A 27,500-nucleotide genomic window follows, 5' to 3' on the forward strand; every position below is an offset into this window, starting at 1 on the left:
CTCTAGGAGGAGTTAAAAAAAGTAAGTTTCACTCAAAGCAAATAAGCTAATTAATTAAAAAAATTAAAACCGCGCCATCTAAAGGCCAATTGACAACATATTTGGCACACAGCCTCATTGGCACATGAGGAACAACTTTCTTAAGTTTTGTGTCCATTGGAATAATCGTATGCAAGAAACAGCTGTTCCTGTTTCCACAACCACCTACAGGAAGTTGGTCCTCCATAACTTGCGCATTGTTTTAGCTATCAAAATTCTTTTGATAAATTTTTGTCACGAGGGTCCTCCAAGTCTGCACGCAAGTATTTGTGCTGATCGGACTCACGTCCTAGGAGTAGTTAGACAAAGTAGGCTTCCCATATGTCAATATTTTGCTGATTAATTAAAGAAAATGTAAACAGCGCCATCTAATGGCCGATTTTGTTGCTGTAACTTGCGCATTTTTTCAACTATCAAAATTCTCCGGATAACTTTTCGCTATGAGGGTCAACAGATACTACCTGCAAAAATTCAAGAAGATTGAAGTCACGGCCTAGGACAAGTTCGAAAGAATGTAAAACACCTGAAAAATGCATAATTAAAAATGGCCGCCTTCCGGTTGGGCGGAGCTAATGAAGGTAAATGGGAAATATGTCTGCAATGATTAGAGCAATATGGGTATTAAATCTGGTGAAGATCGGAGCAACTCTGTCCAAGTTAAGGCCTTCTACGCATTAGGGGGCGCTATGGAGCCCGCTTACAGGTATGGGCCAAATCGCTGTAGAGTCTCGTAGATCCCCCAGGTGTTTATGTTGGCGCCAAGTTTTGTGAGTTTTCGTATATATTGAGGCCGTCAAAAATGTGCCCAAGGGCTAAAACCCATTAGGGGGCGCTATAGAGCAACATACCACTCCCAGGCCTTATTGTGTATTCAGATGAAAGAGTTTAATATTCTGTACATGGCTGCAACATTTTAAGAGTTTTCGTGCATCATAAAGTCCTCAAACAAGTGTTCGTAAAATGAAGATTTTTGCACGAAAACCAAGATTTTGGAAATCTTTGAATTTTGTAATTTTTTCTAAAAATAGCTCCATGGAGTTCAAGATGAGACCTATGTTCACTCAAAAGTTGGTATATTAACTTCTTACTTTTTTCGGAATTAAGGCTCATGTTAGGGGGCGCTATGGAGTTATGAATTACTACAGAACTTTGCAATTTTCACCAGTTGTGACAGGTGTGCAAATTTGTGTGAGTATTTGTGCATGCTAACGCCCTCAAAAATGCGACAAAGGACTCGGAAAAATAATAATCTGACGAAAAACAATAGGTTCCTTCGCACTTTCGTGCTCGGGCCCTAACAACCAAAAGCCGTCTTGGTTCATCTTTCGACTGTTCCAACAATCACCACTCTGGTTTAGCCACTCTTAATTCACCCATTTACATGTGTGATTATTTACATGGAGTCTGGTGGAGATATGCTGGCTCTATACATGCTAAAAGTCCTGATTATTTACATGGAGTCTGGTGGAGATATGCTGGCTCTATACACACTAAAAGTCCTGATTATTTACATGGAGTCTGGTGGAGATATGCTGGCTCTATACACACTAAAAGTCCTGATTATTTACATGGAGTCTGGTGGAGATATGCTGGCTCTATACACGCTAAAAGTCCTGATTATTTACATGGAGTCTGGTGGAGATATGCTGGCTCTATACACGCTAAAAGTCCTGATTATTTACATGGAGTCTGGTGGAGATATGCTGGCTCTATACACGCTAAAAGTCCTGATTATTTACATGGAGTCTGGTGGAGATATGCTGGCTCTACACACGCTAAAAGTCCTGATTATTTACATGGAGTCTGGTGGAGATATGCTGGCTTTACACACGCTAAAAGTCCTGATTATTTACATGGAGTCTGGTGGAGATATGCTGGCTCTACACACACTAAAAGTCCTGATTATTTACATGGAGTCTGGTGGAGATATGCTGGCTCTATACACGCTAAAAGTCCTGATTATTTACATGGAGTCTGGTGGGTTTGGTGACGGAGATTTCAGGGGTTGTGAGTCTCTCATCTACAGGCTGGGTATCCTTCAAACATTTTACATAGCCTACAGATACCACTTCCTCAATGATACATGTTTTATAGATTTTAATCTATTTCAGGCCTGCAGTTTCTCTGCCGACTGTGGATCTAAAGGTCTTCATGCCCACCATCCCCGAGACTGTCTGTACCACCTGAGAGACTGGAGCGTGTCCCGCCTCCACCTGTTGCTACAGGTAACAGTGTCCTCCACCTGTTGTTACAGGTAACAATGTCCCTCCTCCACCTGCTGCTACAGGTAACAATGTTCTCCACCTGCTGCTACAGGTAACCGTGTCCTCCACCTGTTGCTATAGGTAACAATGTCCCTCCTCCACCTTTTGCTACAGGTAACAATGTCCTCCACCTGTTGCTATAGGTAACAATGTCCTTCCTCCACCTGTTGCTACAGGTAACAATGTCCTCCACCTGTTGCTACAGGTAACAGTGTCCTCCACCTGTTGTTACAGGTAACAATGTCCCTCCTCCACCTGTTGCTACAGGTAACAATGTCCCTCCTCCACCTGTTGCTACAGGTAACAATGTCCTCCACCTGTTGCTATAGGTAACAATGTCCCTCCTCCACCTGTTGCTACAGGTAACAGTGTCCCTCCTCCATCTGCTGCTACAGGTAACAATGTCCCTCCTCCACCTGTTTAACAATGTTCTCCAACAGGCTACAGGTAACAGTGTCCTCCACCTGTTGCTACAGGTAACAGTGTCCTCCACCTGTTGCTACAGGTAACAATGTCCCTCCTCAACCTGTTGCTATAGGTAACAATGTCCCTCCTCCACCTGTTGCTACAGGTAACAATGTCCCTCCTCCACCTGTTGCTACAGGTAACAGTGTCCTCCACCTGTTGCTACAGGTAACAATGTCCCTCCTCAACCTGTTGCTACAGGTAACAATGTCCTCCACCTGTTGCTGCAGGTAACAATGTCCCTCCTCCACCTGTTGCTACAGGTAACAGTGTCCTCCATCTGTTGCTACAGGTAACAATGTCCCTCCTCCACCTGTTGCTACAGGTAACAATGTCCCTCCTCCACCTGTTGCTATAGGTAACAATGTTCCTCCTCCACCTGTTGCTACAGGTAACAATGTCCCTCCTCCACCTGTTGCTACAGGTAACAATGTCCCTCCTCCACCTGTTGCTACAGGTAACAGTGTCCTCCACCTATGTTGGTGATAGACGGACCAAATCAACCAATCAGATCAACGAAGCGTATGCAAATAAAACCACAAGCCAGGCTACCCCTGCTGCTGCTGCAGGCAAAGCATAGCTCGTTAGCTCAACAAGCTAGCAACATGTCGGTAAAGGAGATTTACCGTTTGTGTAACGAGAATTCAGGAATAAAAGAATAAAAGGCCCCATTTCAGGTTCCTGGTCCATGTTCCTAAAGAAGGATTAGCGAGCGGCTAACAGAATTAGGGCTACCGCTGTCTGAAAATCCTGGTTAGCTGATTGGATAAACCATCTGTCTATCACCACATAAACCCGCCTCAAAACCAACACTGATTGGTCGATCATTTGGCCAATGGCTCCAACTTTTCTCTATCTCAAGATGCCAGACTGATCTGGGAGGAGAACTGGAGCTCGCCAGATCAGGACGCTCTCACCAGGCTATGAGATGTGTCAACACAGTTTGATTTTAACTTTTGTGTGTGTGTGTGTGTGTGTGTGTGTGTGTGTGTCTCAGTATTACAGAGTGTCTCCTTCATGGGTGGAAGCGGCCAATAGCAGCTCAGCTCACATCAGTCAGACAGGTGAGGTGTGTTTGGTTCTGGAGCTGAGAGACGACGGCAGCCGGGCGGAGGAGCCCTGCGGACGCCCAGCACTACCCGAGTACCGAGGACACTGCCAGTAAGTTAGTCTCCACCCGTCTGCTACCAGTAAGTTAGTTTCCACCCGTCTCTACTGCCAGAGCACCAGCATATCTCCACCAGACTCCATGTAAATAGTCAGGACTTTTAGCGTGTATAGAGCCAGCATATCTCCACCAGACTCCATGTAAATAATCAGGACTTTTAGCGTGTATAGAGCCAGCATATCTCCACCAGACTCCATGTAAATAATCAGGACTTTTAGCGTGTATAGAGCCAGCATATCTCCACCAAACTCCATGTAAATAATCAGGACTTTTAGCGTGTATAGAGCCAGCATATCTCCACCAGACTCCATGTAAATAGTCAGGACTTTTAGTATAGAGCCAGCATATCTCCACCAGACTCCATGTAAATAATCAGGACTTTTAGCGTGTATAGAGCCAGCATATTTCCACCAGACTCCATGTAAATAATCAGGGACTTTATAGAGCCAGCATATCTCCACCAGACTCCATGTAAATAATCAGGACTTTTAGCGTGTATAGAGCCAGCATATTTCCACCAGACTCCATGTAAATAATCAGGACTTTTAGCGTGTATAGAGCCAGCATATCTCCACCAGACTCCATGTAAATAATCAGGACTTTTAGCGTGTATAGAGCCAGCATATCTCCACCAGACTCCATGTAAATAATCAGGACTTTTAGCGTGTATAGAGCCAGCATATCTCCACCAGACTCTATGTAAATAGTCTCTGTCAGGGTGTACTGTCATTAGACCGATATTAGAGGATAACAGAGAGTACTGTCTCCACCCGTCTGCTCCGTCAGGGTGCACTATAAGGAGCGCTTGGTGGAGCTGATCAACCGTTGCCATGCCGACCCGGCGGTCCTGTTCAGCGTGGCGGAGATGAAGGCGGAGCTTCAGCGCTGGAACATCGTCATGCCGACCAGGAAACCAGAGGAACCGGAGCCGCTGTACGCACACCGCCTACGCATGGTACATATATATACACATATATATATATAAATATATATACATATATATATATTATAAATATATATACACATATATACTATATACACCGCATATGCATGGTACATATATATATATATATATATATATATATATATATATATATATATACACACACACACACACACACACACACACACACGGCAGGAAGCTGCAGGGTTCGGCAGGAAGCAGCAGGGTTCGGCAGGAAGCTGCAGGGTTCGGCAGGAAGCAGCAGGGTTCGGCAGGAAGCTGCAGGGTTCGGCAGGAAGCTGCAGGGTTCGGCAGGAAGCTGCAGGGTTCGGCAGGAAGCTCCAGGGTTCGGCAGGAAGCAGCAGGGTTCGGCAGGAAGCTGCAGGGTTCGGCAGGAAGCTGCAGGGTTCGGCAGGGTTCAGCAGGAAGCAGCATGACATTGCAGGGCACCGCTGAGCTCAGCAGGGAGTGCAGCAGGACCACGGCGACAGCTGGAACCAGGATCTTGGTGCCAACGTTCTCCAAGGAAATACGCTGGGGGAAAAAACATAAGGACTCGGGGGAGTAAACTCCCCAGAAGCTAGGATTAGTAACAAGCATTTCTGGGACTGGATACACACAAATAGTAATAATAATAGTAATAGAAAGGGAGAGGAGAGAGCAGCTCAGTGTGTCAAAGGAAGGAAGGAAGTCCCCCGGCAGTCTAGAACTATAACAGCGTAACTAAGAGAGACAGGTCATAAGGAGAGGTAGCTTTTTCGGACTTAGAACTCTCCCCCTGCCGGATCGGGCTTGGCTGGCCTGTCTCCCTCTACTTTGTTATGTATTATTAATCTAACAATTATGAAGAGAAGCAGGTGGGCCAGTTAGGTGAACACTGCAACTCCTCTCTCCCTAACTATAAGCTTTATCAAATAGGAGAGTTTTAAGTTCATTCTTGAAAGCGATTACAGTTTCTGCCCCCCGAACCCAGATATATATATACATACATATAAATATATATACACATATATACTATATACAGCGCATACGCATGGTATATATATAAATATATACTATATACACCGCCTACACATGGAATATATATATTTTCTATATTTCTTTTATATTTTATTAGTGATGTGTTGTGATGTTTAATCAGCCAATCACAGCGCAGCATTCTGTCTCTGTGTCCTCAGACTCTGACCAACAGCGTTCCTCTCAGGAAGCAGCGAAGCCCTGACATCTGACCCCCCCACCCACCCTCTCCCCCTGGAGATATCTTACCCCCCCTCACAGACTGGCCCCTCCCCCTGGAGACATCTGCCCCCCCTCTTCATCACCGTAGCAACCACTAACTTTATTTAAACGAGACAAGGTGCTTCTGCTGTGACTTCCACCGAACTAACGTCTCGGTTAACACTGTTAATCAGTCCCGGTGGATCCTGGTCTTTGTAGTTTTTAGGTACTTTCGACTTTGGTTAACAAAGGAACAGACATGTTGAATGTTGTAGTTTTTGGTTGGTGGTTTTGCTGAGTCATTCCAGTGCTACATTTAGCTACATGCTAACGTCGGGGACACCTGTAATCTGGGCTGCTGATGCTGCTAACGTTTCTCTTTTCTTCTGGAACATTCAGTCCATTTTGTAGTTCTCTTTTCTTCTGGAACATTCAGTCCATTTTGTAGTTCTCTTTTCTTCTGGAACATTCATTCCATTTTGTAGTTCTCTTTTCTTCTGGAACATTCAGTCCATTTTGTAGTTCTCTTTTCTTCTGGAACATTCAGTCCATTTTGTAGTTCTCTTTTCTTCTGGAACATTCATTCCATTTTGTAGTTCTCTTTTCTTCTGGAACATTCAGTCCATTTTGTAGTTCCTGGTTTACAAGTATTGTTCAAGACACGATGTGAGCATGTGCAGAACAGACGCCATCTCTGACAGCTCGTTACGGCTACACCACGTGGACAAACCACACAGTTACCGACCCACGCCATACAATACCATATATACCGTATATATAGATATATATATATATATATATATATATATATATAGATAGATAGATATAGATAGATATAGATAGATAGATAGATAGATAGATAGATAGATAGATAGATAGATAGATAGATAGATAGATAGATAGATAGATAGATAGATAGAGAGAGAGAGAGAGAGAGAGAGAGAGAGAGAGAGAGAGATATATATATATATATATATATATATATATATATATATATATATATATATATATATATATATATATATATATATATATATATAGATATATATAGATATCAGATCTGATGACTGTAACGACCTGCTGATGTTTATAGAACACAAAGGTTTTTAGATTAAATGTTTTGTGAATAACGGACAAACTTTATTTTTTTCGACGTACTATACTATAATATACTATATACTATACTATAATATACTATACTATATTATACTATAATATACTATATAATACTATAATATGACTTTTTGACACTGATTGTAGTCAGACTTATTTATCTGTAAGTTTCCTGAGAGTTATGTATATGTATTATCTGCTCTGACTTTCTCTACGTTTAGACACAGATATGGAGATCAGGAATGATGAGAAACAGAGACACAAAATGTTGGAGAAATTGAGAAATATATATATATGAGCGTGCAAAAAATCGATTGACATTCGTATCGTGATTCAAGCGCTCAGACAAGCTCAAAGAATTCCAAAAATCGATTCATATTTTTTAAATTATAAAAATATATTTTTTTATTTTGTTTTTTATTTTTTAATTGTCTGTCTACTGTAATCCCACGGGGACAGTAACTATGTTTACATGCTGTGAATCATCTTTTAAATAATTTTTGTTATGGGCAGTTGGTAGTTGTGTTGAGCTGCCAACAGGTGACTGAGAGCCCTGGGTGCAGCTCAGTGGTCCCTGAAAGCACCTTCATCTGGTGGTGCTTTCAGGGACCATGGCAGCTGCGTTCAGCCAGTAAAAGTGAGCGTTGTAGGGCTCTGACCAGTCAGCTTTAAGAGACCATCAGCCTCTCTTTGGTTCCTCACTTTGTCCCAGTGGTGTAGCCGTAACTCTGCACATGCTCACATCACAATCCTTCTCACATTTACCCAGAATGCATCTGTGTGGAGTCTCTGAGTCTCTGCACATGCTCACATCGTGTCTTCTCAGTCTCTGTCTGTCCCAAGATGGCGTGATATATATGTTTTGGGTGTTTTTGACCCTGAGTTCAGCGTGTTTTTGGGTGCGCCCCTCCCTTTGGGTCTTGAACGTGCTGCTATACTCTGTTACAGTCTTCAGCTGTCTTGTTGGACAGGAAGTGATGACGCTGCGCAGGAAGCTGTGTGCTGAACTAAACTCCCAGTGACATCATTGCGTACTTCAGCCGGTGCCTTCTGATTGGCTCGTTGGTTGCCGTGGAAACGCAGCCAGAGAAACAGACTTTAATAGAAGAAAAATAATGAAAACGGGACCAGAGACGCAGCGAGCAGCCAACCAAGAGTTCAGGACGGATGATGCTAACTGATGCTAACAATGCTAACAACTGTCTCCTCGTTCTGTTTCAGCACCAGTTAGCATGTGTTAGCATTTTAGCAAATGTAAGCTAACACATTTATGCTATCACATGCTAACCGGCGCTTACACGGACTGAATCATGTGTTAGCATATTTTAGCATTTTAGTATATATTACATGTGATAGCAGTATGTTTAAACTAACATATGCTAACACAAGTTAAAATATGCTAAAATGCTAACATATGCTAACACTGCGAATATATAATGTGATGTTAGCATGTGTTAACAAATTTAAGCTAAGACATATGTTATCACATGCTAATATATGCTAATAACACTGCTCACACATGCCCTACATATGATTATATTATATGAAACGTGTTAGCTATGTTAGCATATTTTATATTGTGTGAGCTTATGTTAGCATATGTTAGCATGTGTTGAGGAGTTGATCCTTCTACTTGAGTTATTTTTGCACTTTAACTGTTTGGAGAAATTTATTTAATAAATAAATCTTTCATAAATTTTGACATACTATACTATGACTTTTTATGATTTTTTTCGACATACTATGACTTTTTATACTTTTACGACATACTATACTATGACTTTTTACAACCAATCCTACCTCAATTGTTTCTATGACAACCTGCTGTTTATAGATTACATAATATGTTTTTTAGGGAAATTTACACAAGGAATTGAAGACTTTAGGTTCTTTCGGTGAAGTCATGATATCTGTTTGACACAAATCACTTCTTTAAAATTAGTTTTCCAGACAAACTTTATTCATTACATACAGTTTACTACACCATTAAAATCGGTTGTGTGACCCACAATGCACTGCTCTCTTCACGGTTTGAGTGGCGGAGCGTCGTCTCTGGGCGGACTGAAGGCATCGATCTCAGCAACGAGCCTCTCGGCCACGGCTCGGCTGTTGGCGGCCACGATTCGTCGGGACATCAAGTCCAACTCTCCTCCTGAACACAGAAAGGCTCAGAGTCAGTCTCTATTACATCATCTCAGAGTCAGTCTCTATTACATCATCTCAGAGTCAGTCTCTATTACATCATCTCAGTCAGTCTCTATTACATCATCTCAGTCAGTCTCTATTACATCATCTCAGAGTCAGTCTCTATTACATCATCTCAGTCAGTCTGTTACATCATCTCAGAGTCAGTCTCTATTACATCATCTCAGTCAGTCTCTATTACATCATCTCAGTCAGTCTCTATTACATCATCTCAGAGTCAGTCTCTATTACATCATCTCAGTCAGTCTGTTACATCATCTCAGAGTCAGTCTCTATTACATCATCTCAGTCAGTCTGTTACATCATCTCAGTCAGTCTGTTACATCATCTCAGTCAGTCTGTTACATCATCTCAGAGTCAGTCTCTATTACATCATCTCAGTCAGTCTGTTACATCATCTCAGTCAGTCTGTTACATCATCTCAGAGTCAGTCTCTATTACATCATCTCAGTCAGTCTCTATTACATCATCTCAGAGTCAGTCTCTATTACATCATCTCAGTCAGTCTCTATTACATCATCTCAGAGTCAGTCTCTATTACATCATCTCAGTCAGTCTCTATTACATCATCTCAGTCAGTCTCTATTACATCATCTCAGTCAGTCTATTACATCATCTCAGAGTCAGTCTCTATTACATCATCTCAGTCAGTCTCTATTACATCATCTCAGAGTCAGTCTCTATTACATCATCTCAGAGTCGGTCTCTATTACATCATCTCAGTCAGTCTGTTACATCATCTCAGAGTCAGTCTCTATTACATCATCTCAGTCAGTCTCTATTACATCATCTCAGTCAGTCTCTATTACATCATCTCAGAGTCAGTCTCTATTACATCATCTCAGTCAGTCTGTTACATCATCTCAGAGTCAGTCTCTATTACATCATCTCAGTCAGTCTGTTACATCATCTCAGTCAGTCTGTTACATCATCTCAGTCAGTCTGTTACATCATCTCAGAGTCAGTCTCTATTACATCATCTCAGTCAGTCTGTTACATCATCTCAGTCAGTCTGTTACATCATCTCAGAGTCAGTCTCTATTACATCATCTCAGTCAGTCTCTATTACATCATCTCAGAGTCAGTCTCTATTACATCATCTCAGTCAGTCTCTATTACATCATCTCAGAGTCAGTCTCTATTACATCATCTCAGTCAGTCTCTATTACATCATCTCAGTCAGTCTCTATTACATCATCTCAGTCAGTCTATTACATCATCTCAGAGTCCGTCTCTATTACATCATCTCAGAGTCAGTCTCTCTTACATAATCTCAGAGTTAGTCTCTATTACATCATCTCAGAGTAAATCTCTGTGACATCATCTCAGTCAGTCTCTGTGACATCATCTCAGTCAGTCTGTTACATCATCTCAGAGTCAGTCTCTGTGACATCATCTCAGTCAGTCTGTTACATCATCTCAGTTAGTCTCTGTGACATCATCTCAGTCAGTCTGTTACATCATCTCAGTCAGTCTGTTACATCATCTCAGTCAGTCTGTTACATCATCTCAGAGTTAGTCTCTGTGACATCATCTCAGTCTGTCTGTTACATCATCTCAGAGTAAATCTCTATTACATCATCTCAGAGTAAATCTCTGTGACATCATCTCAGTCAGTCTCTGTGACATCATCTCAGTCAGTCTGTGACATCATCTCAGAGTCAGTCTCTGTGACATCATCTCAGTCAGTCTGTTACATCATCTCAGAGTTAGTCTCTGTGACATCATCTCAGTCTGTCTCTGTTACATCATCTCAGAGTAAATCTCTGTTACATCATCTCAGTGAGTCTCTATTGCATCATTTCAGTCAGTCTCTATTACATCATCTCAGAGTCTGTCTGTTACATCATCTCAGAGTAACTCTATTACATCATCTCAGTCAGTCTATTACATCATCTCAGAGTAAATCTATATTACATCATCCCAGTTAGTCTCTATTACATCATCTCAGAGTAACTCTCTATTACATCATCTCAGAGTCAGGCTTTCACTCGTTGGCGAGAGCTACAAAGCAGCAAAGGTAACGTACTCCCCAGCGACTCTAGGAGGCGCTGTTTGACAGAAATGGAAACTGCATAGTACACCTTTAATGTGGGGCTTCATGGAATCTGTGTTTAGCTTTTTTTAAATGTTTAATTTCATGATTCTGTCTCTGGTATCCAGAAGCTATTGAGCTGAACCAGATCTTTACCGTCCACATCCATCAGGACCCCCCCGGCCTCGGACACGATCAGCGAGCCAGCCGCCACGTCCCAAACGTGGATCCCCATCTCGTAATACGCCTCCACACAGCCGGACGCCACCAGACACATGTTGACCGCCGCTGTACCGGCACCGCGCACGCTGGAAACCCACCAGAACACAGGAACACTGTTACACAGACAGTACTACTGCAGTATCAGCAGAACTACTGCAGTATCAGCAGCTTTACTGCAGTATCAGCAGCTCTACTGCAGTATCAGCAGCTTTACTGCAGTATCAGCAGCTTTACTGCAGTATCAGCAGCTTTACTGCAGTATCAGCAGAACTACTGCAGTATCAGCAGCTTTACTGCAGTATCAGCAGCTTTACTGCAGTATCAGCAGAACTACTGCAGTATCAGTAGAACTACTGCAGTATCAGCAGCTTTACTACAGTATCAGCAGAACTACTGCAGTATCAGCAGCTTTTGCAGTATCAGCAGCTTTATGCAGTATCAGCAGAACTACTGCAGTATCAGTAGAACTACTGCAGTATCAGCAGAACTACTGCAGTATCAGTAGAACTACTGCAGTATCAGCAGCTTTACTGCAGTATCAGCAGAACTACTGCAGTATCAGTAGAACTACTGCAGTATCAGCAGCTTTACTACAGTATCAGCAGAACTACTGCAGTATCAGCAGCTTTACTGCAGTATCAGCAGCTTTACTGCAGTATCAGCAGAACTACTGCAGTATCAGTAGAACTACTGCAGTATCAGCAGCTTTACTACAGTATCAGCAGAACTACTGCAGTATCAGCAGCTTTACTGCAGTATCAGCAGAACTACTGCAGTATCAGTAGAACTACTGCAGTATCAGCAGAACTACTGCAGTATCAGTAGAACTACTGCAGTATCAGCAGCTTTACTGCAGTATCAGCAGCACTACTGCAGTCTTACCCGTGGACGGGGATACAGAGGATGTTCTTCAGGCTGGAGAAGATCTTCTCTACAACTTCAGGGTCTCTGCTGGATCCAAACTCTGTGGCGATCATCGACTGCTTCACGTCTGACCCAAACAAACACATTTAACCCTTATTCATCATGTTACATTACATCATGTTATATTACATCATGTTACACCATGTTATATTACATCATGTTATATTACATCATGTTACACCATGTTACATTACATCATGTTATATTACATCATGTTACACCATGTTATATTACATCATGTTATATTACATCATGTTACACCATGTTATATTACATCATGTTATATTACATCATGGTACACCATGTTATATTACATCACGTTACATTACATAATGTTATACTATGTTCTATTACACCATGTTATATTACACCATGTTATATTACACCATGTTATATCATGTTATATTATATCATGTTACACCATGTTATATTACACCATGTTATATTACATCATGTTACACCATGTTATATTACACCATGTTATATTACACCATGTTATATTACATCATGTTGTATCATGTTACATTACATCATGTTATATTACATCATGGTACACCATGTTATATTACATCACATTACATTACATCATGTTATATCATGTTATATTACACCATGTTATATTACACCATGTTACATCATGTTATATTACATCATGTTATATTACATCATGTTACACCATGTTATATTACATCATGTTATATTACATCATGTTATATTACATCATGTTACACCATGTTATATTACATCATGTTATATCATGTTATATTACATCATGTTATATTACATCATGTTACACCATGTTATATTACATCATGTTATATCATGTTATATTACATCATGTTACATCATGTTATATTACATCATGTCACACCATGTTATATTACACCATGTTATATTACATCATGTTGTATCATGTTACATTACATCATGTTATATTACATCATGGTACACCATGTTATATTACATCACGTTACATTACATCATGTTATATCATGTTATATTACACCATGTTATATTACACCATGTTATATCATGTTATATTACATCATGTTATATTACATCATGTTATATTACATCATGTTACACCATGTTATATTACATCATGTTATATTACATCATGTTATATTACATCATGTTACACCATGTTATATTACATCATGTTATATCATGTTATATTACATCATGTTATATTACATCATGTTACACCATGTTATATTACATCATGTTATATCATGTTATATTACATCATGTTATATTACACCATGTTATATTACATCATGTTATATCATGTTATATTACATCATGTTATATCATGTTATATTACATCATGTTATATTACATCATGTTACATCATGTTATATTACATCATGTTACACCATGTTATATTACATCATGTTATATCATGTTATATTACATCATGTTACACCATGTTATATTACATCATGTTATATTACATCATGTTATATCATGTTATATTACATCATGTTACACCATGTTATATTACACCATGTTATATTACACCATGTTATATTACATCATGTTATATTACATCATGTTACACCATGTTATATTACATCATGTTATATTACATCATGTTATATCATGTTATATTACATCATGTTATATTACACCATGTTATATTACATCATGTTATATCATGTTATATTACACCATGTTATATCATGTTATATAACATCATGTTATATTACATCATGTTACATCATGTTATATTACATCATGTTACACCATGTTATATTACATCATGTTATATCATGTTATATTACATCATGTTACACCATGTTATATTACATCATGTTATATTACATCATGTTATATCATGTTATATTACATCATGTTACACCATGTTATATTACACCATGTTATATTACACCATGTTATATTACATCATGTTATATTACATCATGTTACACCATGTTATATTACATCATGTTATATTACATCATGTTATATTACATCATGTTACACCATGTTATATTACACCATGTTACACCATGTTATATTACACCATGTTATATCATGTTATATAACATCATGTTATATTACATCATGTTACACCATGTTATATTACATCATGTTACACCATGTTATATTACATCATGTTATATCATGTTATATTACATCATGTTATATTACATCATGTTACACCATGTTATATTACATCATGTTATATCATGTTATATTACATCATGTTATATTACATCATGTTACACCATGTTATATTACATCACGTTACATCACGCCATGTTACATCACGCCGTGTTATATTACCGGTACACCACGTTATATTACACCATGTTATATTACACTCATCAAACTTATAACCCTCATTCACCATGTTATATTATATCAAGTTATATTAAACTAATCACACTCATAACCCTCATTCACCATGTTATATTAAACTAATCACACTCATAACCCTTATTCACCATGTTATATTAAACTAATCACACTCATAACCCTTATTCACCATGTTATATTAAACTAATCACACTCATAACCCTTATTCACCATGTTGAATTACTTCAGACACTTAAAAGGACAATTCCGGTGCAAAATGACCCTAGGAGTTACTAACATATGTGTACCGTTTCGGGTGTTCTCTGGGACCGGTGACCGGTAATTAGCTTGCAACGTTAGTATTCGGGGCACTTGGAAAGTAAAAACAAATCACTATTTCTACACCACTAACAATGCTGTAAATATTACCACACTTCCACGGTAGCATAATGAGAGTCCCTACATGTTAAAACAAGCATTGAGAACTCTACACCACAGTCTTGGGAGCTACTGTCTTCATAATCTATCTTTTTAATAAATAGGGCTGTGCTCGATTGAAGAAGAACTCATTCAACTGTACCGACTAATCGATTAGTTGATTTAATGGACAGATCTGTAAATCTGAGTTTCTCCACTAAGAGTCATGCTAAAGCACCACTTTAATTCTTGTGTTTACCAGAAATGTGCTCGTACGTTTCTTAGAAATAAGTCATTCAGCATGAAAACAGCATCAGACATGACTAATGGACTAAAGAGATCTAAGCTGACTAAGACCAGAACCACCGATTAGTCCACTGATCCACTAAGAGGGAGCAGCTCTAGTAATAAACTGTCCGGTCCAGTTCGTGCTGAAGCTAGATCCATATTTGATTACTATGACAACATGTCCCAGGGAAGGCCCCACACTGTAAACATCTGGTCTTATAACCCCTATAGGCTCATTCTGAACACGAGTGGTCCTTTCATGCTTTCAGCTGCGGACCAACGTGGTGGAATGAAATATGTCGACTGGTCTTCATGGTTGGGATTAGTGATTATTAGTAAAGTGTGTGATTAATGTGATTATTGATGAGTAAAGTGTGTGATTGATGTAATTAATGTGATTATTGATGAGTAAAGTTTCTGATTAATGTGATTATTGAGGAGTTAAGTGTGTGATTGATGTGATTATTGTGATTATTAATGAGTTAAGTGTGTGATTATTGTGATTATTGATGAGTAAAGTGTGTGATTATTGTGATTATTAATGAGTAAAGTGTGTGTGATTGATGTGATTAATGTGATTATTGATGAGTAAAGTGTGTGATTATTGTGATTATTAATGAGTAAAGTGTGTGTGATTGATGTGATTATTGATGAGTAAAGTGTGTGATTATTGTGATTATTAATGAGTAAAGTGTGTGTGATTGATGTGATTGTAATTATTGATGAGTAAAGTGTGTGATTGTGATTATTGATGAGTAAAGTGTGTGATTATTGTGATTATTGATGAGTAAAGTGTGTGATTATTGTGATTATTAATAAGTGTGTGTGATTATTGATGAGTAAAGTGTGTGATTGTGATAATTAATAAGTGTGTGATTATTGTGATTATTGATGAGTAAAGTGTGTGATTATTAATGATTGTGATTATTGATGAGTAAAGTGTGATTATTGTGATTATTAATGATTATTGTGATTATTGATGAGTAAAGTGTGTGATTATTGTGATTATTAATGAGTAAAGTGTGTGATTATAGTGATTATTGATGAGTAAAGTGTGTGTGATTGATGTGATTGATGTGATTATTGATGAGTAAAGTGTGTGATTATTGTGATTATTGATGAGTAAAGTGTGTGATTATTGTGATTATTGATGAGTAAAGTGTGTGATTATTGTGATTATTGATGAGTAAAGTGTGTGATTATTGTGATTATTAATAAGTGTGTGTGATTGTGATTATTGATGAGTAAAGTGTGTGATTATTGTGATTATTAATGATTGTGATTATTGATGAGTAAAGTGTGATTATTGTGATTATTTATTATTGTGATTATTGATGAGTAAAGTGTGTGATTGTGATTATTAATGAGTAAAGTGTGTGATTATTGTGATTGATGAGTAAAGTGTGTGATTATTGTGATTATTGATGAGTAAAGTGTGTGATTATTGTGATTATTAATAAGTGTGTGTGATTATTGTGATTATTGATGAGTAAAGTGTGTGATTATTGTGATTATTGATGAGTAAAGTGTGTGATTATTGTGATTATTAATAAGTGTGTGATTATTGATGAGTAAAGTGTGTGATTATTGTGATTATTAATAAGTGTGTGATTATTGATGAGTAAAGTGTGTGATTATTGTGATTATTAATAAGTGTGTGTGATTATTGATGAGTAAAGTGTGTGATTATTGTGATTATTAATAAGTGTGTGTGATTATTGCTGAGTAAAGTGTGTGATTATTGTGATTATTAATAAGTGTGTGTGATTATTGATGAGTAAAGTGTGTGATTATTGGGATTATTAATAAGTGTGTGTGATTATTGATGAGTAAAGTGTGTGATTATTGTGATTATTAATAAGTGTGTGTGATTATTGATGAGTAAAGTGTGTGATTATTGTGATTATTAATAAGTGTGTGTGATTATTGATGAGTAAAGAGTGTGATTATTGGGATTATTAATAAGTGTGTGTGATTATTGATGAGTAAAGTGTGTGATTATTGTGATTATTAATAAGTGTGTGTGATTATTGATGAGTAAAGAGTGTGATTATTGGGATTATTAATAAGTGTGTGTGATTATTGATGAGTAAAGTGTGTGATTATTGTGATTATTAATAAGTGTGTGTGATTATTGATGAGTAAAGTGTGTGATTATTGTGATTATTAATAAGTGTGTGTGATTGCTGCTGACCTTGCTGCTGAGAAACCTGCAGCGGCTCTCCGTTACAGAAGGCTCCGTTTCCTCTCCTCGCCGTGTACATCTTATCCTCCAGACAGCTGTAGACCACGCCGAACTGCATCTGGAGACCACAGACCACCACAGACCACCTCATCACACTGGAGACCACAGACCACCACAGACCACCTCATCATACTGGAGACCACAGACCACCACAGACCACCTCATCATACTGGAGACCACAGACCACCTCATCACACTGGAGACCACAGACCACCTCATCATACTGGAGACCACAGACCACCACAGACCACCTCATCACACTGGAGACCACAGACCACCATAGACCAACTCATCACACTGGAGACCACAGACCACCACAGACCACCTCATCATACTGGAGACCACAGACAACCACAGACCACCTCATCATACTGGAGACCACAGACCACCTCATCACACTGGAGACCACAGACCACCTCATCATACTGGAGACCACAGACCACCACAGACCACCTCATCACACTGGAGACCACAGACCACCACAGACCACCTCATCACACTGGAGACCACAGACCACCACAGACCACCTCATCATACTGGAGACCACAGACCACCACAGACCACCTCATCATACTGAGACCACAGACCACCTCATCACACTGGAGACCACAGACCACCTCATCATACTGGAGACCACAGACCACCACAGACCACCTCATCACACTGGAGACCACAGACCACCATAGACCAACTCATCACACTGGAGACCACAGACCACCACAGACCACCTCATCATACTGGAGACCACAGACAACCACAGACCACCTCATCATACTGGAGACCACAGACCACCTCATCACACTGGAGACCACAGACCACCTCATCATACTGGAGACCACAGACCACCACAGACCACCACCTGGAGACCACAGACCACCATAGACCAACTCATCACACTGGAGACCACAGACCACCACAGACCACCTCATCATACTGGAGACCACAGACCACCACAGACCACCTCATCACACTGTAGACCACAGACCACCTCATCACACTGGAGACTACAGACCACCACAGACCACCTCATCACACTGGAGACCACAGACCACCTCATCATACTGGAGACCACAGACCACCTCATCACACTGGAGACCACAGACCACCTCATCACACTGGAGACCACAGACCACCTCATCACACTGGAGACCACAGACCACCTCATCACACTGGAGACCACAGACCACCTCATCATACTGGAGACCACAGACCACCACAGACCACCTCATCATACTGGAGACCACAGACCACCTCATCATACTGGAGACCACAGACCACCACAGACCACCTCATCACACTGGAGACCACAGACCACCTCATCACACTGGAGACCACAGACCACCTCATCATACTGGAGACCACAGACCACCACAGACCACCTCATCACACTGGATACCACAGACCACCTCATCATACTGGAGACCACAGACCACCACAGACCACCTCATCATACTGGAGACCACAGACCACCTCATCATACAGGAGAACACAGACCACCACATCATACTGGAGCCTTTTACAAACTAAACTTTATATTACTCTATTAGACATACTATACTAGGACTTTATATTACTCTATTAGACATACTATACTAGGACTTTATATTACTCTATTAGACATACTATATTAGGACTTTATATCACTTTATTAGACGTACTATATTAGGACTTTATATTATATTTTTTTATGTAGACGGGCAGTGAACTCACTTGTTTGTTGACAGAAAATCCAATGGAAACGGCAACAAAAGGAAATCTGTAGAAGAGTAAAATCAGTTTTTATGTTGGTTAGTTATTAATAATAAAGATCAATAGAACATGTTGAAGTAACTGAATGTGATCTCTGATGATGTCATGATGAACATGTTTAATAATGATAATAACTGACGCATGAACAAAGTTGGTGGTCCCGTCGATGGGGTCGATGATCCAGGTAGGACTATCAGTCAGAACGCACGCTTCACCTGCAGCTACAGACTCCTCCCCTATGAACCTACACACACACACACACACACACACACACACACACACACACACACACACACACACACAATTTAAAATGGAAGGACAGGTTCTTGTGTCTAATTATTGTGTATATAGAAATACACTCACAGACTCGGGGGGGCGGGGCTTCTGACCTGTGAGTGGGGAACTTCTCCTTCACTGATTGGATGATGAGCGTCTCCACCTTCTGGTCCGTTTGGGTCACCAGATCCACCGAGCAGCTCTTCGTCATCACCTTCCTGTCGTGCTGCAGAGCCTCACGCACCACCTGACAAAATACACCAATCAGAACACACCTGACCAAAATACACCAATCAGAACACACCTGACCAGAAAACACCTGACCAAAATACACCAATCACAGCACACCTGACCAAAATACACCAATCAGAACACACCTGACCAAAATACACCAATCAGAACACACCTGACCAAAATACACCAATCAGAACACACCTGACCAAAATACACCAATCAGAACACACTTGACCAAAACACACCAATCAGAACACACCTGACCAAATCACACCAATCAAACACACCTGACCAAAATACACCAATCAAACACACCTGACCAAATACACCAAACACACTTGACCAAAATACACCAATCACAGCACACCTGACCAAAATACACCAATCACAGCACACCTGACCAAAACACACCTGACCAAAATACACCAATCAGAACACACCTGACCAAAACACACCTGACCAAAATACACCAATTAGAACACACTTGACCAAAACACACCAATCAGAACACACCTGACCAAATCACACCAATCAAACACACCTGACCAAAATACACCAATCAAACACACCTGACCAAATACACCAAACACACTTGACCAAAATACACCAATCACAGCACACCTGACCAAAATACACCAATCACAGCACACCTGACCAAAACACACCTGACCAAAATACACCAATCAGAACACACCTGACCAAAACACACCTGACCAAAATACACCAATTAGAACACACCTGACCAAAGAACACCAATCAGAACACACCTGACCAAAATACACCAATCAGAACACACCTGACCAAAATACACCAATCACAGCACACCTGACCAAAATACACCAAACACACCTGACCAAAACACACCAATCAGAACACACATGACCAAAAACACCAATCAGAACACACCTGACCAAAACACACCAATCAGAATACACCTGACCAAAACACACCAATCAGAATACACCTGACCAAAACACACCAATCAAACACACCTGACCAAAATACACCAATCAGAACACACCTGACCCAATACACCAATCAGAACACACCTGACCCAATACACCAATCAGAACACACCTGACCAAATACACTAATCAAACACACCTGACCAAAACACACCAATCACCACACACCTGACCAAAATACACCAATCACAACACACCTGACCAAAACACACCAATCACAACACAACTGACCACAACACACCTGACCAAATACACCAATCACAACACACCTGACCAAATACACCAATCACAACACACCTGACCAAAACACACTAATCAGAGCACACCTGACCAAAACACACCAATCAAACACACCTGACCAAATACAATCACAACACACCTGACCCAATACACCAATCAGAACACACCTGACCAAAATACACCAATCAGAACACACCTGACCAAAATACACCAATCAGAACACACCTGACCAAAACACACCAATCAGAACACACCTGACCAAAATACACCAATCACTGCACACCTGACCAAAACACACCAATCACAACACAACTGACCACAACACCATCCATCCATCCATCCATCTTCGTCCGCTTATCCGGTGTCGGGTCGCGGGGGGAGCAGCTCCAGCAGGGGACCCCAAACTTCCCTTTCCCGAGCAACATTAACCAGCTCCGACTGGGGGATCCCGAGGCGTTCCCAGGCCAGGTTGGAGATATAATCCCTCCACCTAGTCCTGGGTCTTCCCCGGGCCCCCCCCCAGCTGGGACGTGCCTGGAACACCTCCCTAGGGAGGCGCCCAGGGGGCATCCTTACCAGATGCCCGAACCACCTCAACTGGCTCCTTTCGACGCAAAGGAGCAGCGGCTCTACTCCGAGCTCCTCACGGATGACTGAGCTTCTCACCCTATCTCTAAGGGAGACGCCAGCCACCCTCCTGAGGAAACCCATTTTGGCCGCTTGTACCCTGGATCTCGTTCTTTCGGTCATGACCCAGCCTTCATGACCATAGGTGAGGGTAGGAACGAAATCTGACCGGTAGATCGAGAGCTTTGCCTTCTGGCTCAGCTCTCTTTTCGTCACAACGGTGCGATAGATTGAATGCAATACCGCACCCGCTGCGCCGATTCTCCGACCAATCTCCCGCTCCATTGTCCCCTCACTCGCGAACAAAACCCCAAGGTACTTGAACTCCTTCACTTGGGGTAAGGACTCATTCCCTACCTGGAGAAGGCATTCCATCGGTTTCCTGCTGAGAACCATGGCCTCCGATTTAGAGGTGCTGATCCTCATCCCAACCGCTTCACACTCGGTTGCGAACCCGATCCAGTGAGTGCTGAAGGTCGCAGGCCGATGATGCCATCAGGACCACATCATCTGCAAAGAGCAGCGATGAGATCCCCAGCCCACCAAACTGCAACCCCTCCCCACCCCAAACACGCCTCGATATCCTGTCCATAAATATTACAAACAGGATTGGTGACAAAGCGCAGCCCTGGCGGAGGCCAACCCTCACCTGAAACGAGTCCGACTTACTACCGAGAACCAGGACACAGCTCTCACTTTGGTCATACAGAGATTGGATGGCCCTGAGTAGAGACCCCCTCACCCCATACTCCCCGCAGCACCTCCCACAGTATCTCCCGGGGACCCGGGTCACGCCTTCTCCAAATCCACAAAACACATGTAGACCGGTTGGGCATACTCCCAGGCTCCCTCCAGGATCCTTGCGAGAGGACGAGCTGGTCCGTTGTTCCACGACCAGGACGGAATCCGCATTGTTCCTCCTCAACCCGAGGTTCGACTATCGGCCGAACCCTCCTTTCCAGCACCTTGGAATAGACTTTACCAGGGAGGCTGAGAAGTGTGATACCCCTATAATTGGCACACACCCTCTGGTCCCCCCTTTTTAAAAGGGGAACCACCACCCCAGTCTGCCACTCCTTTGGCACCGTCCCAGACTTCCACGCAATGTTGAAGAGGCGTGTCAACCAGGACAGCCCCTCCACACCCAGAGCCTTGAGCATTTCTGGGACGGATCTCATCAATCCCGGGGCTTTGCCACTGTGTAGTTGTTTGACTACATCAGTGACTTCCGCCTGGGAAATCGACGACAATCCCCCGTTATCCTCCAGCTCTGCCTCTAACATAGAGGGCGTATTAGTCGGATTCAGGAGTTCCTCAAAGTGCTCCTTCCACCGCCCTATTACCTCCTCAGTTGAGGTCAACAGTGTCCCATCCTTACTGTACACAGCTTGGATGGTTCCCCCTTCCCCCTCCTGAGGTGGCGAACAGTTTTCCAGAAGCACTTTGGTGCCGACCGAAAGTCCTTCTCCATGTCTTCTCCAAACTTCTCCCACCCGCTGCTTTGCCTCTTTCACGGCAGAGGCTGCAGCCCTTCGGCCCTTCGGTACCCTGCAACTGCCCGGAGTCCTCCGGGCTAACATATCCCGGAAAGACTCCTTCTTCAGTCGGACGGCTTCCCTGACCACCGGTGTCCACCACGGTGTTCGTGGGTTACCGCCCCTTGAGGCACCTAAGACCCTAAGACCACAGCTCCCGCCGCAGCTTCAGCAATGGAAACTTTGAACATTGTCCACTCGGGTTCAATGCCCCCAGCCTCCACAGGGATGCACGAAAAGCTCCGCCGGAGGTGTGAGTTGAAAGTCTGTCGGACAAGGGCCTCCTCCAGACGTTCCCAATTTACCCGCACTACACGTTTGGGCTTACCAGGTCTGTCCAGAGTCTTCCCCACCCCTGACCCAACTCACCACCAGATGGTGATGGGTTGACAGCTCTGCCCCTCTCTTCACCCGAGTGTCCAAAACATACGGCCTCAGATCAGATGAAACGATTATGAAATCGATCATTGACCTTTGGCCTAGGGTGCTCTGGTACCAGGTACACTTATGAGCATCCCTATGTTCGAACATGGTGTTCGTTATAGACAATCCATGACTAGCACAGAAGTCCAACAACAAACAACCACTCTGGTTTAGATCAGGGAGGCCGTTCCTCCCAATCACGCCTCCAGGTGTCTCCATCATTGCCCACGTGTGCGTTGAAGTCCCCCAGCAGAACAATGGAGTCCCCACTGGAGCCCCATGCAGGACTCAGTCAAGGTCTCCAAGAAGGCCGATACTCCGAACTCCTGTTTGGTGCATATGCACAAACAACAGTCAGAGTTTTCCCCCACAACCCGCAGGCGTGGGGAGGCGACCCTCTCGTCCACGGGGTAAACTCCAACACAGCGGCGCTCAGCCGGGGCTTGTGAGTATCCCCACACCCGCCCGGCGCCTCACACCCTGGGCAACTCCGGAGAAGAAAAGAGTCCAACCCCTATCCAGGAGCATGGTTCCAGAACCGAGACTGTGCGTGAGGTAAGCCCCACCAGATCTAACCGGTAGCGCCCACCTCCCGCACCAGTTCCGGCTCCTTCCCCCACAGAGAGGTGGCGTTCCACGCCCCCAGAGCCAGCGTCTGCCGCCCGGGTCTGGTCCGTCGAGGCCCCTGACCTTCACTGCCACCCATGTGACATCGCACCCGACCCCAACGGTTCCTCCCACAGGTGGTGGGCCCATGGGCTGGAGAGATGGGAGCCACGTAGCTTGTTCGGGCTGTGCCCGGCCGGGCTCCGTGGCAAACCCGCCACCAGGCGCTCGCCCGACGAGCCCCCGTCTGGGCCTGGCTCCAGGCGGGGGCCCCGGCTTCCTCGGGCAGGGTCACTCCATCTCTACCTTGCTTCTTCATTGGGGTTTTGAACCATTCTTTGTCTGGCCCCTCACCTGAGACCACTTTGCCTTGGGAGACCCTACCAGGAGCACAAAGCTCCAGACAACACAGCCCTCAGGTTCACAGAGACACACAAACCTCTCCACCATGATAAGGTGATGGTTCACGGAGAAGTCCACACCTGACCAAATACACCAATCACAACACACCTGACCAAAACACACTAATCAGAGCACACCTGACCAAAACACACCAATCAAACACACCTGACCAAATACAATCACAACACACCTGACCCAATACACCAATCAGAACACACCTGACCAAAATACACCAATCAGAACACACCTGACCAAAATACACCAATCACAACACACCTGACCAAATACACCAATCAAACACACCTGACCAAAACACACCAATCAAACACACCTGACCAAATACACCAATCAAACACACCTGACCAAATACACCAATCAGAACACACCTGACCAAAATACACCAATCACAACACACCTGACCAAAATACACCAAACACACCTGACCAAAACACACCAATCAGAACACACCTGACCAAAAACACCAATCAGAACACACTTGACCAAATACACCAATCACAACACACCTGACCAAATACACCAATCAAACACACTTGACCAAATCTCTGCTGATTGGCTGTTAGCTGGGACTCAGCCAATAAACAGAGAACACAGAACTCTGCTGTTTCGCACCATTCAGAACCTGTTTTAACTGTCTGTAATCTCAGAGGCTTTTATTCTGAAAAATCTGCACACAAAACAGACAGAGAGACAGACAGAAAAAGACAGACAGAAACAGAGACAGACAGACAGACACAGAGAGACAGACAGAGACAGACAGACAGACAGACAGACCCCCCACCTCTCCAGCTCTGCGTGCGAGGGCGACAGCGTGGTCCATGGCGTTCTGCCAGTCGTCGGCCATGTTGGAACAGCTGTAGCTCCTTATAAGGACGAGAAATCCTCTTCAGCAACATGGAAACATCTCAGTTATATCAGATATTAAATCATCTTCAGCAACATGGAAACATCTCATTAGATCAGAGATTAAAAGATTAATTATATTAATATTAAAGTCGCTGGTCAGGGAGCTAACAGAAGACTGCTGCTGGTAGTCATGTGTCTAATGACCAGTCAGATGTTTTATTAAATTACATAAAGGGTCAAAAGTGCAATAATAGATATTTTAGACATTTGATTTGTTGATTTGGAGCTATCGTGATGAATATGTTGTTAGTTTTAAAGTTAATGAAGTATATTTTATAAATTGTCCGTTGCATCTACCTGACAAATATAAATCTGATCTTTCTGAATTCTGCATATTTTGGGATGTTTTCAGAGAGTTGATGCACATTTGTTTTAATGTCAGATTGTTCTGGATTGATGTATTTCATGTATTTGGGTTATTTTAGGGTAACATTACAAAGTCACGATATTATTTTTTACTATGAAGGAAATGTTTTTGTTGTGAATCTTTTAATTTTATTTGGTAAATTGTAAATCCATAAATGTAAATAGTCTGAAAGAAAACCAAATATTCACCAATTTAACAATGACATGAAAGTATATTTTGAAACTTTAAAAAGCACTCTGAACAGTTACAATGTCGCCCTTTTTGTTCATTTCTGTATGTATTCATTTAATTGTTGTAACTTTACCTAAATAAAAAAAAAACAGCACGTCACAGTTTCCTAGAATGGAGAGGATACGTCCCGCCCTACTCTGCCTCTGATTGGCTGGTCCTCGGTACCTTCTGTGGTTTGATTGGTTAGAGTAGCGCGGACATACCTTCGCCGTCACTCTCTTTTCCTGTTTAAAAACCTCCTAAATAAATACAAATAAAAGACACATTTGAGCCGTATTAACCGACAGGACGTGATGACGTGTCAGACAGCCGTAAACTGTGCGCGCGCTCCCGCTGTGTGTCTATGTGTGTGTGTTTACGTTAAAACAGCCGGTTTGTGAACGGAGTCTGGTGTGACGGAGTCAAACACAGCAGCTGAACACCGCGGAGTTTGTCTCGGAGGTCTAATGTGAAGAAGAGACGCTTTTACCGGAACCAACACGGTAACAACAAGAAAACTACATTACCGACATCTTACCGGATAATCCTCCGCTGCTGCTATGGATCAGCGGCTCCGCGCACTTCCGGGTTCCTCCTCCTCCTCCTCCCTCTCAGGCATGCGCAGTGCTGCTGCCTCCTGCTGGAGGACTACAGACAGAGCAGCTTCATTTCATTTTTTCATTTCATTCCTTTATTCACAATACCACTTGAAACATTACAATAATACAGCTGGGGGGGTACAAGACTAATTGGGTAGAGTGAATGGGTCCCCCAAAGAAGCTAGAAAAGCTTATAGGTGGGGGCCCATGATTCAATAAAAAGTAGTGGTGCAGACTATAGAATACACAATTACCACAGATGATGATGACTAGTCACGCGAGAGGTGCACCAGTACATACATGACATTACATACACATACGATCATACACATACATCCCAGTAGTCCATAAAAAAAAACAGTTTTATATTAGATGTAGGTTAATAAGAAATATTTTTTTAGTTGTCTTTTAAAGTTGGAGATAAAGGGCAACACCTTGAGGCATTCATCAATCCCGGTCCAGATCTGCGGCCCCCTACAGACATCATCATGTCGGC

General features: G+C 42.2%; 1 protein-coding gene and 1 long non-coding RNA gene across 18 annotated transcripts; both read right to left on the bottom strand.

Moving 5' to 3' along the window:
* Positions 1–9,148: 9,148 nt before the first annotated feature.
* Positions 9,149–27,049, bottom strand: impa1 (inositol monophosphatase 1). The gene is made up of 9 exons (XM_028593553.1): positions 26,944–27,049; positions 25,704–25,785; positions 19,986–20,119; positions 19,736–19,840; positions 19,558–19,603; positions 17,797–17,905; positions 12,555–12,663; positions 11,607–11,758; positions 9,149–9,362 (listed from the first exon to the last, which is right to left on the bottom strand). Exons 2-9 carry the CDS (start codon positions 25,764–25,766, stop codon positions 9,235–9,237), a joined length of 846 nt encoding a protein of 281 aa, XP_028449354.1. The 5' UTR covers positions 25,767–25,785; positions 26,944–27,049; the 3' UTR covers positions 9,149–9,234.
* Positions 17,906–19,517, bottom strand: LOC114565481 (uncharacterized). Of its 17 annotated transcripts, none has more exons than XR_003693929.1 (4): positions 18,772–19,517; positions 18,438–18,639; positions 18,035–18,374; positions 17,906–17,970 (listed from the first exon to the last, which is right to left on the bottom strand). It is a non-coding gene; the product is annotated as an uncharacterized LOC114565481 (long non-coding RNA). The 17 variants fall into 17 exon arrangements; XR_003693922.1 differs by having other exon boundaries at positions 17,913–18,374; positions 18,772–19,189; positions 19,244–19,517; XR_003693928.1 differs by having other exon boundaries at positions 17,913–18,374; positions 18,772–19,098; positions 19,163–19,517.
* Positions 27,050–27,500: the final 451 nt, after the last annotated feature.

The sequence above is a fragment of the Perca flavescens genome, chromosome 12 (assembly GCF_004354835.1).
Source record: "Perca flavescens isolate YP-PL-M2 chromosome 12, PFLA_1.0, whole genome shotgun sequence".
Classification (NCBI taxonomy): domain Eukaryota; kingdom Metazoa; phylum Chordata; class Actinopteri; order Perciformes; family Percidae; genus Perca; species Perca flavescens.